General features: G+C 38.0%; 1 protein-coding gene across 2 annotated transcripts in view; it reads right to left on the reverse strand.

Annotated features, from left to right (window-relative positions):
- Nucleotides 1-22: 22 nt before the first annotated feature.
- LOC125227181 overlaps nt 23-14877 on the reverse strand; it is a 210042-nt gene continuing 195187 nt past the window's right edge. For both annotated transcript variants that reach the window (XM_048131418.1, XM_048131417.1), the window contains one exon: nt 23-943. In XM_048131418.1, the coding sequence (XP_047987375.1) occupies nt 855-943 (89 nt within the window). In that variant the 3' untranslated portion in view covers nt 23-854. The remainder of the gene's footprint in view (nt 944-14877) is intronic.

The following is a 14877-nucleotide window of genomic DNA, read 5'->3' on the forward strand; positions in this document are numbered from 1 at the left end:
AGAATTAAATTAAACAACAGACTGAAATGCTAATGAACATAATTTATTTTTCTTTTGACAAAATCTACAATATTAAGAATTAAGTACATGAATACAAGGATTGGTATAAAATGTAAACTTGTATCAATAGCTTATTAACTGATCTTGGTTCTTTACACGCACGAGAATCATTCATAAGTTCTAAACCTACAAAATAGCCAAGTTATCAATAACAATCTTCACGCTTCCATTTTAATAAAATGATTTTATCAACAAGTTCTAATATTTCTATGGTAATTGGAACATTTGGACAACTCAACCAATTTTTGCTATATTAATGAAAATCTGCATTTGTATACTTATAATTCTGTGTGATATATCTACATTTCTACATTCCTATATACCAATTGCTGGCTGTAAAAATAAGAATACAATACATAACTTAGAAATAAATTATGAATTATTTTACAATATGTATTAATTGATTAATAACGAGCTCTATACATGTGGCTTGGTTTATAATTGTTATAAAAGTCACAATCAACACTTCAGTAGGCATACACTCTGAACATGTTCTCTCGGAAGTTCCTTTTACCTCCGTCAGGCTTTGTATGTATGTATATTCATCAAGTCGTCTATTTGTTTCTATTAAAAACTAATCTTATCAAATACTTCACTAAAACTTATTGAGTTGATTGAACATGTTTATAGCTTGTGCAGGGGTTTAGTATGTAGTATTATTTATTTTATATTAACATTATCATATTAATTAACAGTTTTCTTGTTTCGTTTCTGTATAAATGAAACTAACAGATTGCCTAACGTTCAACATTGCCCACGTGCATTCTTTATTCATTTGTCGCGTGTCGATTTGTTCACGGATGCTCTAAAGAATAGTGACGAGATTTCTTCCAAAAGCTTCTGAAGAATCCTTTGCGTTGCTTCTGACCTGGATGGTCATCACCTGTTAACAAAAAAAGGGGTCGATTAGGCACGAATGCACGAGTTTAATAGTGAAGAGTCTAATTTTGAAAAGGCGAAGTGGAACATATCGAATTGCAAAATTATAACTTGACACTACTATTCATTTTTTAGGGTTCCGTGCCAAAAAGCTACAAAGGGAACCCTTATGGTACGACTCTGTTTTTTTTTTTTTACTAAATTGTTAGGGTCGTTACTCTAGTCTATCGAAATTCAATTTAAAACGGTCAGAATAAATAATGATAACTGTTTCCGACAAAATCCCACCCACGCACGAGATAGCACATCCTCGTAATGTAAAATGCTGCAGATAAAGAGATCCGAGACAATCTCTTGTGTCACAAATTTTCAAAAAACGTAAATAACAAATGAAAGCAATCATTTCGTTGTTTCTGAAAGAAGTTCATGTCTTGAACTTAGTGATCGTGAACCGTGTTCGGGGCAGGGAAGTGCGAATGTCAAGTGTACTAGGGGCTACCGCATCGTGCGGGTCGATACCACGGAGCAGCGACCGCCACGGCGCGCGGCGAGTACGGCGGGCAGGCGATCCTATACAGACAAGACCCGCCCCATCTTTTTACACCAGTTTTAAATTTAAATGTGGGACTTAACACGTGACATTACTGTCGTATAGCCAGATTTGTACATTTAACAAACAGTATTTTATGAGGTCTGGGTTATAATTTGAAGAGATTAGTGGCTATGGACGTAATGGTTAGTGTTTTACTTTTGCTCGGGAGCGTTTTTAGCGTGTTAGGCTAGGATACAGTTAGGCACGTTGCTAAGTCATGCCATGCAACGTTACTCGAAGACGTTAACTTTACTTCTTATGTCTAGACCATTGCGAGTCCGCTTGGTTAGACTTAATTAGCAGTTATTTTATTATCGTTCTAGATACTGGATTAGAGAATAAATATTAAGTTCGTAGGACCGTGTAGAATTTGTATAATAGTTACCATTCTAGATATTTGGCAAATATTATGTTAGTTTTAGAGGGACACTAAAAATAGTTAACTGTAAATGAATAACGTGTAAGCAGATTATTCATTAATGAAGTCTACGTAAATATTCGTCGATGAAACAAGAGAACGACGTTAGTAGGCCATCCGAGAATAGCTCAGTAAAGTAGGTAGGTATTTTCCAGCGATCGTTCCACATGCCACGCGCGCTGCCAAAAATAGTCGTCGTGGTTTGCCGCTCGACATTTGACTCCGGTGCCGATGCCGTAGGGCTGGCTGCACAACTGCCCATGCGACTAATTTTATTTTGTTAGGCAAGTACCTGTAGGTAAGTAGTGTTAGTGGGGACGTTTATCGACAAAAAGAGGCCAAACCTTCTTTTTCTTGACCAAAGCATGAAACTTGGCACAGTTGTTCCTTATATCAAAATAAGCCGATTAAGATCGGGAGCCTTCGGGAGCCTCCCCCCTGGGGCTCGGGAGGGGGGGTCAAAGTACCGCTTCACCCGGCTTGCTTTGAAAAATTCTAACATAGCCCGTTTAGTTCATAGGTCATGTTTGGTATCGTTTTCGAGTAAATCAATAACGTAGAATTCATTTTTGGTACTAAAATTATGATTTAATGGTAAATAAAATAAAAAAAAATTAAAAGTTTGAAATTTTCAACTACGATTTACAAATTCAAGTCATCATAAATGTCAAACTGTTTGCTTTTTCTACAAATAAAAAATATGATATGAAAGCCTATTTAATATAGATTATGAATAATATAACTTTTACCCACCTTTACTAACGTTAAGTTTCATAAAAAAAACTTTAAGCCGCGCGGCGTCGGGACGCCGCGAGCGTAATTTTAACATACCTTTGTTTTAAAAAACTCTATTAGAACCCGTTTAGCTATTAGGTCATATTTAGTATCGTTTTCGAGTAAATTAATAACGTAGAATTTAGTTTTGGTACTAAAATGACCATTTAATGTTAAATGAAATAAAAATAAAAAATAAAAATTTTCTGTGAGTTGCAAATTCAAGTCACGATAAATGTCAAACGGTTTGCTTTTTCTATAAATATAAAAATATGATATTAAAGCCTATTCACAAAGGATAGTACGCGTTCACCTACGCGAGCTTAGACTGTCTGCGGGGAACGCGCCTCTTTCATATATTTGATCGCCAGTGTCAGAGGTGTGTTAATGCATAAATAGAAAAAGATTCATTATTATTGACGTGTCGACAACGGCAACACTCGGGTCGGACCACACGATCTAAAGACCGACTGTACCTGTTATTTATTCATTGTAGTGAATCCTGAAAGAAATTTATATAACAGTATTTTATACAATCGTGATATAATACAAAACTTTTCAGTCGAGTACCATGTGTAGTACGGTACGAGAGTGAAAAGCTTAATTATATCACTATTGTATACAATACTTTTTCTACGAGTCATCATCTTCATCATCAATGGACGGAAATATCACCATTCATGCAAGTTAAAATTAATGTCAATAGAGTCGTTCACCGTTGTATCAACATCGAATTACCTAGCAACCAATTGTTTGTAATAACCGTCTCTGATTGGCCGATAACGCGACAGATAAAAAAAATGTGTTTCAGATGCAGGAAAATTTGCCAGGTATCGCAAATTAGTATAGAAATTGTATCAAGTTCTATTTTTGAAATTATTATAGTTAACTAAAGTCAATTATAATGAGCTTATTATAATTGAGTCGGAACTGCCATAGAGTATCCAACACTGAAAAGTTAGCACTTATAGTTTAGTCTGTGGTGTCCTAATTGACAGATTACTCATACTCATACTCATACTATACATTCCCTTCACAAAAACATAGCTGGGTACATATGGAACTGCATAAAAAAGGCTCTACCCTCTTTATGCAGTTGCATCGGTTTTTGCAACCTGATTTACATTTACATCTTGTAACTTCTAAGCATATACTGGCCACTTCAGTGTTGTCTGACCAGTGTGGTACTCATTCGTCTCCTTCTTCCTTCCATCCCCAAGAAGACGGACTTGGCAAATTTTGGTGTGGCACCAACGTCAACGCCTGACTCCAAACAAGAACGCCCTGAGTCCCATTTCTCAAAACTGAAAGTTACAAGTTACAAGCGGAAGTCTCTTTCCAACTTGTCATATTAGACATTAACAACCAGTTGTAAATTGTAACTTGTAGCTTCGAGAAATGGGCCCCTGGTACACTGTGCGCAGTATATGCTGATCCAAGGCAGCCTATGAAGGAGGTATGTTCTCCAATTGTCGATCTTTTCTGGTACCTAAAGAGGTAGGTACTTCGACCACTCATTCACCGTTGCGCAACGACTTGGTCTGAAACAATATGTGCATTATCATTTTAGAGTCTACAACTATCAAATTACAACTTTTTGGTGGATCACGTAACCTTCAGTATTACCCACTTACGTTACGTATCATAGAAAATTATTACAAACTTTAGTAGAATCTGATTTGCCTCTGATATTGCTCCATCTTGTAATAGTTTGACACCTTGAGTGGCCTGGCTAAGCTTCAAAGCCAAAAGAAAACGTTTCTAGATTAGACATAGTATGGGATAGGTACGATAAACGCAGCTTGAAACGATCAACAAGGGAGAAACATGGCCACCCAAGGCTTCAAACTATTACGAGATGGAGCAATATCATAGATAGGCTAATCAGATTCTACTAAAGTTTGTAATTATCTTGTATGATAGGTAAGTGTGTAATAGTGAAGGTGATCCACCAAAATGTTGTAATTTGATAGTTGCAGAATCTGTTTAAATAAAATGACAATGCACATATTGTTTCAGATCAAGGGTCCTTACGCAACAGTGAATGAGTGCCGGAAGAACCTCTTTACTAGAAAAGATCGACACTTGGAGAACATACCTCCTTCCGAGGCTGCCTTACTTCATCATATACTGCCATTTGTCTAAGACTGGGGCTAAAGACATGCCAACCACACCCTTGCTGCCGACGCATTAGGACACCACAGACTCCACTGCCAGTCTATTGCTGGCCGAATTTTGTGACACACTGCACTTAACGATTTAATCCGCAAGGCTCTCGGCACAGCGAACATGCCGACAACCCTCGAACCTGTCGGCTTGTCAGCAGCAGACGGAAAGCGGCCTGATGGTTGCTTGCTTTTGCCTTGGTTTCTGGGACGACCCTTGGCGTGGGGCGTGACCTGTGTGGATACCTTGGCTCCGTCCAACGTCTAACGCTCGGCCCAGAAACCAGAGACTGCTGCTGCAAAACGCCCAGTTTAAACGCGCAAATATGCATTTTTAAAAAACAACTACATATTTGCGGCAATTGCATTTGAAACATTTTGACCATGGTCATCAGACACCAAGCAGTTCGTGAAGGAAGTTTCCACCAAACTTGTCTGGGTGTTTGGTGACATAAGAGAAAAAGCAAACGGTTGACATTTTTGTTGACTTGAATTTGCAAATTATAGATGATTTTTTTTTAATTTATTTACAATTAAATTATAATTGTAGTACCAAAAATAAATTCTTTGTTATTAATTTACTCGAAAACTATATCAAACATGACCTAATAGCTAAACCGGGTCTAATAGAGTTTTTAAAATAGAGGTATTTTAAAATTACGTTCGCGGCGTCCCGACGCCGCGCGTCTTAAAGTAATTTTTTAGTGGAACTTAACGTTTGTGAAGGTGAATAAAAGTTATATTTTTTATAATCTATATTAAATAGGCTATCATGTCATATTTTTTATTTATAGAAAAAGCAAACAGTTTGTCATTTATGATGACTTGAATTTGTAAATCATGGATGAAAATTTCAAATTTTTTTATTTTTTTTATTTTATTTACCATTAAATGATAATTTTAGTACTGAAAACGAATTCTACGTTATTGATTTACTCGAAAACGATATCAAACATGACCTAATAGCTAAACGGGGTAAGTTAGAATTTTTCAAACCAAGCCGGGTGAAGCGGAACTTTGACCCCCCCTCCCGGGCCCCAGGGGGGAGGCTCCCGAAGGCTCCCGATCTTAATCGGCTTATTTTGATATAAGGAACAACTGTGCCAAGTTTCATGCTTTGGTCAAAAAATTTAAGGTTTTTCAATAAACTCCCCAGCTATGTAAGTAGGTACTTAGTTAACGGTAACATAATATATGTTAACTAGAAACAAGAAATGTCGCTCGAGAAGAATACCGCTGTAAGGGTATTTGAATTGGAGGGGGTCGAAAATAAACTCACAAGAAAATTTATAACTTTTTTTGCAGAATCCTATTAATATATACCTACCTATAGTATTCATCACTAGTTTAAGATTTTTATTGGCGGTAGAAAATTGCTGCTTTCCACTGATAGAATTGTGTATCAAGGTCAAGTATTCTACACATCATTAACATGATAATTGTTCGAAGCAGTCGAATTTGAAGGCATAATAATATAATATAAGTATAAGCATAGCCTTACATGTACTTAGCTGCTTCGCTTCTCTTTTAGCACGCGCAGCGGAGGTCGCCCGATTCAAGTTCAACAGCTTAGTAGACTCCCCGCAAAGATGGGCAAGGTGTAATAGTTTATTTCTGGGTTTTTGTCTAAGATATTCAATTACAACGTAATCATAATGGACTAATAGTATGATAATTAAGGAACCTATACTACATTCAACTGCAAATAAATAACAAGTACTTACTTTTAATATTACAAAATATACCTACTTAAAAACAGTAGTAAAAAATATTTCGTTGGTTCGTCGCTTCCGCAGAGAAGCAACGGATCTTGCGCTGTCTGAATATTAAGTGGATATAGGAATCGATAGATATGGTTTATCTCACACTTTTGTCACTAGGATATCCTGTTTTAGGTAACCGACGCCCATGCTTACACATGGAAATGAAGCTATGACATCAAGTGCAGTAAAGTTGTGACAGTAACCATTTCACGCACGTGAATCACGACTGAAGAAAATACGTACTTCCTCAGTCACCGTTTCCGTAAACATGATTCATCCGGTGAATCACGCACCTTTGCCTTTGTCTCCATTCTTCGCGACAATGTTACTTATGATGTCGCTGCGATGTGCCAACCATCCACATCAACGCCTACATTTGGTAGTAAAGTACCTCAATAGTATAAAGTAGGTAGTGGTTTGGTAGACTACGTACTCCTCCCACCAGTGACGACGTGTTCTAGTTCTTCTAGTCAACATAGATAGATATCTTAGGGATTGAGAACAATAATTTCGTGTTGTGAGAATTTATTGCGACGGGCAATAATCGGGTCAGGATGACCGTCGTGGAAAGCAGCAGTATAGGGTTGGTGTGAACCGACGGGGAGGGAGAGCGGGTGCAGGTCGTCGACTCTGCGGTGAAGGGCATCGCGGGGTCGGTGCGTTCGCTTTCGACGGCGCGGCGGCGGCGCGCCGTATTGATCGCCGTGGATCGCAGCCTCCGCTCTCCGCGCCCGCCGCTACATCTACGGTCCTACGAATGTTTATGCCACTTAGAATTAACACCGGTTGGATTTAACTTGAATTTCACAACTAAATGCTAAAGAATAAGTAAAGGTATATGCATCCGTAGGTATTGCAGTTGCGTTCGATCGCAGACACACGGGACGGCAAATTTAGTACACACGTACGATAGATATGAAAGATACACACATTTACAAATGTATGTTTAAAATACGGAATGCTAGAAAGAGAAGAAAGTTGAAAGTGCTGAGACACGTTTGTTTTGCCGACAGCACCACGGTGCCCCTAAACAACCACGGAATTTTAGGTATACTGCGTCCTAGGACTTCTAGGACAGGTTAACAATACAAAAAACACTGGCAGTTAATTACGGTAGGTAACTTGACACACTGTCCTCGGCAACCGCGGCGCCGCGTCGGCGCCCGCGCTGCATATGCCTCATCTTGTGACATGCATACCTTAGTCAGAGTCACTCAGCAGGTGGTGCTTAACATGACCCAAAACTAAGTAGTAGTTCTACGGAAATACATTCAAATCTGAGCCAAAGTTGATGTATTTTATTTAGAATTCATACATTCGGAACAACAAGTGGCGCGAGCAGTGCGATGTAGGTAATGAAGAAACCAACAGACTGGCAAAGAGACAGAAAAGCTGCGGTTTACTTTAGATCGTGCCACAAAACTATCGAATGCTTGTATCTACATAAAAATATTAATAAAAAAAAGTTTCGCATTAACGCATTTGAGTTCACTGGTGAAAAACTCAAAGCTACCTTATAAAAGTAGGTATTACCACCGAGATGTAGATAATTATTAATATACAGTTTCGAGCTTTCGACCCAAAATCAACTTAAATAAATACGAGAGAATTGAAAACAAAATGAGACGCCGGCGGTGAAAGTGTAATGATAATTACATGCCGATTATTAATTCAGGCACGAGCGAGAGCAGACTCTTTTCGACTTAGTATCGTGGTTGATCGATCGCATCATAATTTATTTTTTCGCCGATTGAAAAGCTTCCAACCTTTAGTTTTGAATAGCCTTTGGTTTAGTTTGGAGACGATAAAATAAACTTTGCTCGTAAAAACCAGGGACGATTCTGAACGGAAATTTTATTTTCAATAGCGAAGAGGACAACTGTCATATTCTGTAGCTTTATTTATGTGTAACTACGTGTTGCATTCAACAAACCCGTAGAGACCCGGAGGTAGCTGGTAGCTATTGTACTACGAGCAAGCGGAGCAATGACCAGGCATCGCCGCCGTTATTATCAAATATCGACATGTTTACTGTATTACTTAACGGCCGAGAATTGTATTTTATGTTATGATATATATCTAGTTGTGTTATTACAGCGCTGAATTATCTTTAGCCTTCACCTCATACATTACTGATATATTGCGGTGGGCTGTTGGCATGATAATGCAGCAGAATTAGTGCATCAAAACTGTTTTAGTAGATATATACGAGTACCTATATTGGTCAGTTGCACGTCCTTTGGTAACATACATAGAAGAGTTAAATAAGTTCAATAGCATATAAGACGAAATTCTGATTAACACGAAATAAATTGCTATTCCCTTCCTTTCAGAGCCCAAAATCTCCATAACTCGAAATATCCCTCCAGGATTTTTCAGTAGGTACCAGTGGCGGCTGGTGAAATTTTCTGCTAGGCAACACTGAGCAACAAGAAACCTACCTTAACATTAGGTACTTTACTAGTATCTAATCAATTTTAGGCAAGCCGGTGAGAATCGGCTTGTATGGACCAACCGCCACTGGTAGGTACAGTCAACCAATTGGAACCCTAGGTCACTCTACAACGAGCAGTAAGAGTTTTCTTACAATCTGATTTATAATGTCACTATGACATAGTTCTACAGTGGCCTAGGGTTCCAATTGGTTGATTCCATTGCTACAATTTTATAGTAAAAACGATTTAAGTAGTCGTACTTATTGTTTTATGCTGCATGTTGCATGCAGTACTTCTGTATCACTAATTAGGCACCACTCTCTGAAACCTAAAATCTCATTATGACGAATAAAAACCTACAGGATACAGGAACTAAGTCCGATGCCTCAACACAACGATTTGGCATTTTCCTTGAGATTCTTGCTATCGAGGTCCCCTACACTAGTCTACCTAGAATGTTACGGCACATTATCTGGGATACCAGTACCCAGTAAACGCCAATGGCCCTGGTTTCCAACCAACCGGCTGGCACGGCCAGCGGGGACTCGAAGGCAGTAGGACATACGAGACTACTTTCTTGGAGTAACGGGAACGGGTCGACCGGACGGTCTGCAGAGCGGCGGTCTGACTGAGCGGTGTGTGACACACTTTTGCGTTCTCAATTTTTAATTAAAACTCTAATTTTTTAAACAAGTAAGCTAGGTATGTGAAACTAACTGTATAGTATCCTAATTATTTAAGACGTTGAAATTAGAGTTGAAAATATTGCCAGTCTTTTCATTTCAGTCATTTCAATTCTTGTGTAAAATGAACAGACAGTCGAAAATTGGCAATTGGAACTCTTATACAATAAGCAAATTTTAATTGATCCTATTTTGTTACCAACATTTAGTAATATAATTCGACTTTCGTAAGATATATACAGGATAATTGTTATAATTAAGAAAATATAGATACTAGAGAACCTTAATGACGAAATAAAACTTAATAAAATCTCAATTCATCAACAAAATCTTGGTAACAAAATAGGAATTAATAAAAACAAATTTAACTTTTCCCTTAATTTTTGTACAAAGTTGACGGGAATTGCTGACCTAATTACAACCTTGTCATTTTGAATATTGAGTTTATTTGCTTACTGCGATTACCTGTCCAATTTGAAGTTTACTGTGACAAAGCTTTAAAGTGTTTTACAGTGACATCTTAGCTGTCTATTGGTAAACCTTATGTCGTTGCAGTAACCTACACAAATAAATAGTCTTATGGTTTATGATGGTAGTTAGCAATTATTTTATTGAGTGTAGAGCTAAAAGTCAAGTAGAGCTGTACAGAAAATTAAAAATTCAATTAAATATAAGTCATAATCATAATAACGTAACGAGAAGTTACACGAGTACCTACATAATATTATATGTTAGTATTGTTAGTAAGATACATTTCCGGCACAGCATAATCTTAGGCCAAGATAACGCTCTGCTCAGGTAATAGTTTATCTTTTTGATCGTAAAGTGTTCTCGGCTTGTCGAGTGTGTGGGTCTTCTCGATACGGTGAAGTAATGCTGCTTCGGTGAGCTAGATGCGAGATAATCCCGTGACAGGCTTCAAGGGCTGACTTAGCTTATCCGATCTCTAGAACACTTCACTTTATTTTATACGTAACCTACCTTAGTAAGTATTTCATAATATTATTTTACGCATCAGTTCACCTACATCTACATACAGCTAGATGTCTACGTACTTATTGTAGTTTGAAGTATCTGAAGTTTTATTTGCCAAGATAATCATTTACTAACTGCATCTATATATAAAGATGCAGTTGCCCCTTTTTCCTCTTTTGTTTCAGAAATTGAGTTAAGTAAATAAGCCGACGAAAAAACCTGACGCAAAACCCCGAAGCAATTGTACGAGCAGTCAGCGACTGGTTAACCACAATTAACTATCGATCGGTTGCTGGCGAACATTTTGCTTATTGCATGATGGTTCTCCACTACCGACCAGTATTAACATCGTCTTAGATTACGCGAAGCTGTTGCCGATTGTGAGGCCTTACGGTTGTATATGTATATATGCAAGTGATTGGAACATATAATCCAAGTCTCGAGTCACTTTCGTCTGCTAATGAGTGCTAATAAGGGCGCCGACGCGGAACCGACCCGCCGGCGGCACGACCTTCGGCTGCACCTGGTCTAGTAGATATGTACGTATCGGTGCACGGATGGCATATGGGCATGAGATTAACCTACAAGTCGTTAGGCTGCCTACGCGTTGGCCGACTGCGCACTTGATAGATGGATTACTCTTCATCTATCATGTACGTCTATTTTTACAAGTACTTAAAATGACTACTGAATAGGAATTTTATTTGCAGTGTGCGTGGACTGTTTAAAAGTAGAATATATGAATGTATTTGTCATCTGTTTTAATCCCGCGATGGTTCATTATAATCATCATTAGTTTGGATTTATTAATAACTTGTCTAATATCTACATTATGTGCAATATGTGTACGGATGTAGTGAGAAAAGTTTTTCATTCGTATCTTTCCGGAAACATTCGTATTTTTTTTTTAAGATAAGATGCTTTATTTGTCATGCTAGTTCAGACAGTGTCAGTACAGTACGTCTTGTACTGACTGAAATAGCATGACACGTTCATACGTTTCGTAAAAATACGAAGGAAATTATTTTCGCACTGCATCTGTACCTACTACCTACCTAATGAGTCTTGAGAGTGATGAGTGCCTAAGTAGTCGAAGTAATATTTTAGGTAAGTAAGTAGGTATATTGTCTTCAGGCCCCGTAGCCGAATGGCATTTCTCCGACGCCAAACGAAAACGAAACGTAGTCCGGCTCTGTCGCGCCAATACGCAAGAGCGATAGGGATAGATATCTACTAGCGTTTCGTTTCGTGAGCGTTTCGTGAGCGTTTGTGCCATTCGGCTACGCACCCTGTTATATCAACGATGAAAGGAAAAGAAGTAACATTATCGGGGTACGTTGTACGTTGTCATGCACACGGAGTAGCGTGAAAAAAGCGCAAGCCTCTCGCCAAATCTGTCTACGGTCCGCCGCCATTACCAAATGAATTATTAATCGTAGACGCAGTTCACTGAACCCCTGTAGCTCTAAATTAGTGGCATATCATATCACTCGTGTTTCAGCGGGCCATCATTAAAACTGTGGCCTAAAATAATCACTAAGACCAGAAAATTATTTGGCACCGGTACTTTTAATGTAATTAAAATGAGTCTGCGTGTGACGATGACTTTATTAATTGTGGTATTTTATTTGAGCGGTGTTAAAGAAGTTTTTTTAGGGTTCCTAGTTCCTAGCCTGCTGAATTATCTATTAAAATTAATTTATCAGGAGTCTCCTTCATATTTTACATAAATATTCTACATATCAACGAAAAGTGCGCCATTAGTGAACAGTTAAATTTTTACAATACCCACAAGGTATAAAGAGCGATGACTTTGACAAATTATGATTTCTAATTTTATTTACTTATTTCTTAACACATTTTTTTCTGTCGGTACAGTTGGTTCGTTTTATTTGCTGTAGTTTCATATTGTATGCCTGCAGTTTCGTTTTTAATTCTGCAACCTTGTTGCTTCGTGTAATAAATTGCTATTGTTTCATCATAAATGAATGCCATACATAAATAGTTATCGGGGGCAAATATAGATTATTTATTACTAACAGGTACCAAAATGATCTCATAAAAGTAGATAGAAGGCATTTTATCGGCCGACAGAATTATACTATGTCACTTAAATCCTTAAATCGCATGCGAGTATTGCGAGTTCGCGCGTCGTGTAAATAGGCACTTATATTCGAGTGGATAATAGTTATTTGTTATACAAGGGGGCAAAGTTGTATTTTAACGCCGAGTGTGGAATTGAAAAACGAGCAAGTGAAAGGATTCTATAGTTGAACCACGAGCGAAGCGAGTGGTTCGAGAATAGAATCCTGAACTTGCGAGTTTTTAACACACGAGAAGTAAAATACATTTGCACCCGAGTGTAACACAAAACTTTTCCCCTCACTATATCCTGGCGGAAACCACAACGCAAAAAAATGCGTTTATCACTGATTCCAGTAGTTCCACAGGTGGTAAAACATCTTTATTACTAGATTCACCTACTTTTATCAATATTAAATCAGTTAATTTGACTTTATTCAAGGTCAAATTACTTTACCCACTAGTGGATAAAATGCGTTTTTACCCGCTGGTATTAAAGGACAAAACACGTGTTTCCGAGCTAGTGAGGGGAAAAATACTAAACTACTATATGTTTGATAAAAATGTGCCTACTAAACTTGCTGAAGCTTTAACACATGGCACTGGACACGAGATTATACACTGGAACGTTTCCAATGATGCCCGTTAGTATAAACATGACGGTCGAGTTCCGTAGCCAAATCTACGAATAAATGTGAAATCAGAACGGAAACAAAAGCACACACATTTATCACATTTTACTCAAATTAATCAAATACAAAAATAAACTAGAACTGACTTTTTAAAAATAACTAGTACCTACTTACGTCTTAGTGGAGAACTAAGTATTTGGAAAACCAAATCAGCCAGGATGTACGTAGGTAGTTAGATACTTAATAAAAACATTGTAATTTCTATTCTAGGTTCAAAAATTTTCAGTGAAGGATTGGCTTGAATATAATCTGCATAATTTTATTACATGGGCCACTAACAATTACTGGATACAAACACTGAACATCAATGAAAAAAAAAACAGCAGTCCAAAAGTAGGTAGGAGAATAGATAACGTTTATTATTCAAGTAATTAACACACTATGTAGAAGACCAAACTATTTGAACATTGCCTGTATACCTACCTACTCGTATGTAATGAGCTATTGTGTGACGTTGATGACACACGCGTGCTACCGAACTACAGGCCGACTACTTAAATAAATAAATGCTAGGTCAGTCTCACTGAATAAGCTCCACGGTAGGCTCAAGAAGGCTTGTGTTGTGGTTACTTAGACAACGATAATATACAAAGACTATGCTCGTCATAAAAATAAATGCCCTTGCTGGGATTGGAACCCACGAGTCCCACGACCAGCAGTAAAGTCACTATCCACTAGGCCACCGCCGCCACCGGTCTTCTACAAGCAAAAACCGCCGCCGGCAGAACCGTACTGATCACTTTGGAAAGCGTGGAATGCTGTTTTGGCCTATCGAATGAATTCTGCTCTTAGATAATTTGTTTAAATTAGAAATTAGCCTGCTTCGGTTCATCTCCATTAATAAACTGGAATTGTAAAATGAATTAGAAATGGTTACATTTCTCTTAAAAATGCTAGAAAATTCTTAGCGAGCCTATTTTGGTATCAGAATTATCGAGGGTAAAGCAGTGGACTGTTTCACCACGGTGACAAATTGTCGTCCGTCAGTGAAACTTCACCGTTCATTGCTTATCCAACAAGTACCTAAATACTGACGATGAGTCGATCCAGAAGTTGACGTTACCAGTAACACATCTCGCGGACACTGGCGATCAAATATATGAAAGAGGCGCGTTCCTAACACACATTCTAAGCTCGTGTAGGTGAACGCGTACCATGCTTGTATGAGTGAGATATGACAGGTCGACTGTTCGCGCTTTTGACAGGCGGTAACTGTTAGGTAACAGAGCGGGTGGGGGGCACTTTTTATACTGTGACGTTACTGTGGTAAAACAGGAAACCCAAGAAGCAGCATATACCGCAGCTTGCATAACGATAATTTGTACCTAATGCAACGGAAAACAGAAAAAGTTGTTGCTA

The sequence above is a fragment of the Leguminivora glycinivorella genome, chromosome 6 (assembly GCF_023078275.1).
Source record: "Leguminivora glycinivorella isolate SPB_JAAS2020 chromosome 6, LegGlyc_1.1, whole genome shotgun sequence".
In the NCBI taxonomy this organism is placed as follows: Eukaryota; Metazoa; Arthropoda; class Insecta; order Lepidoptera; family Tortricidae; genus Leguminivora; species Leguminivora glycinivorella.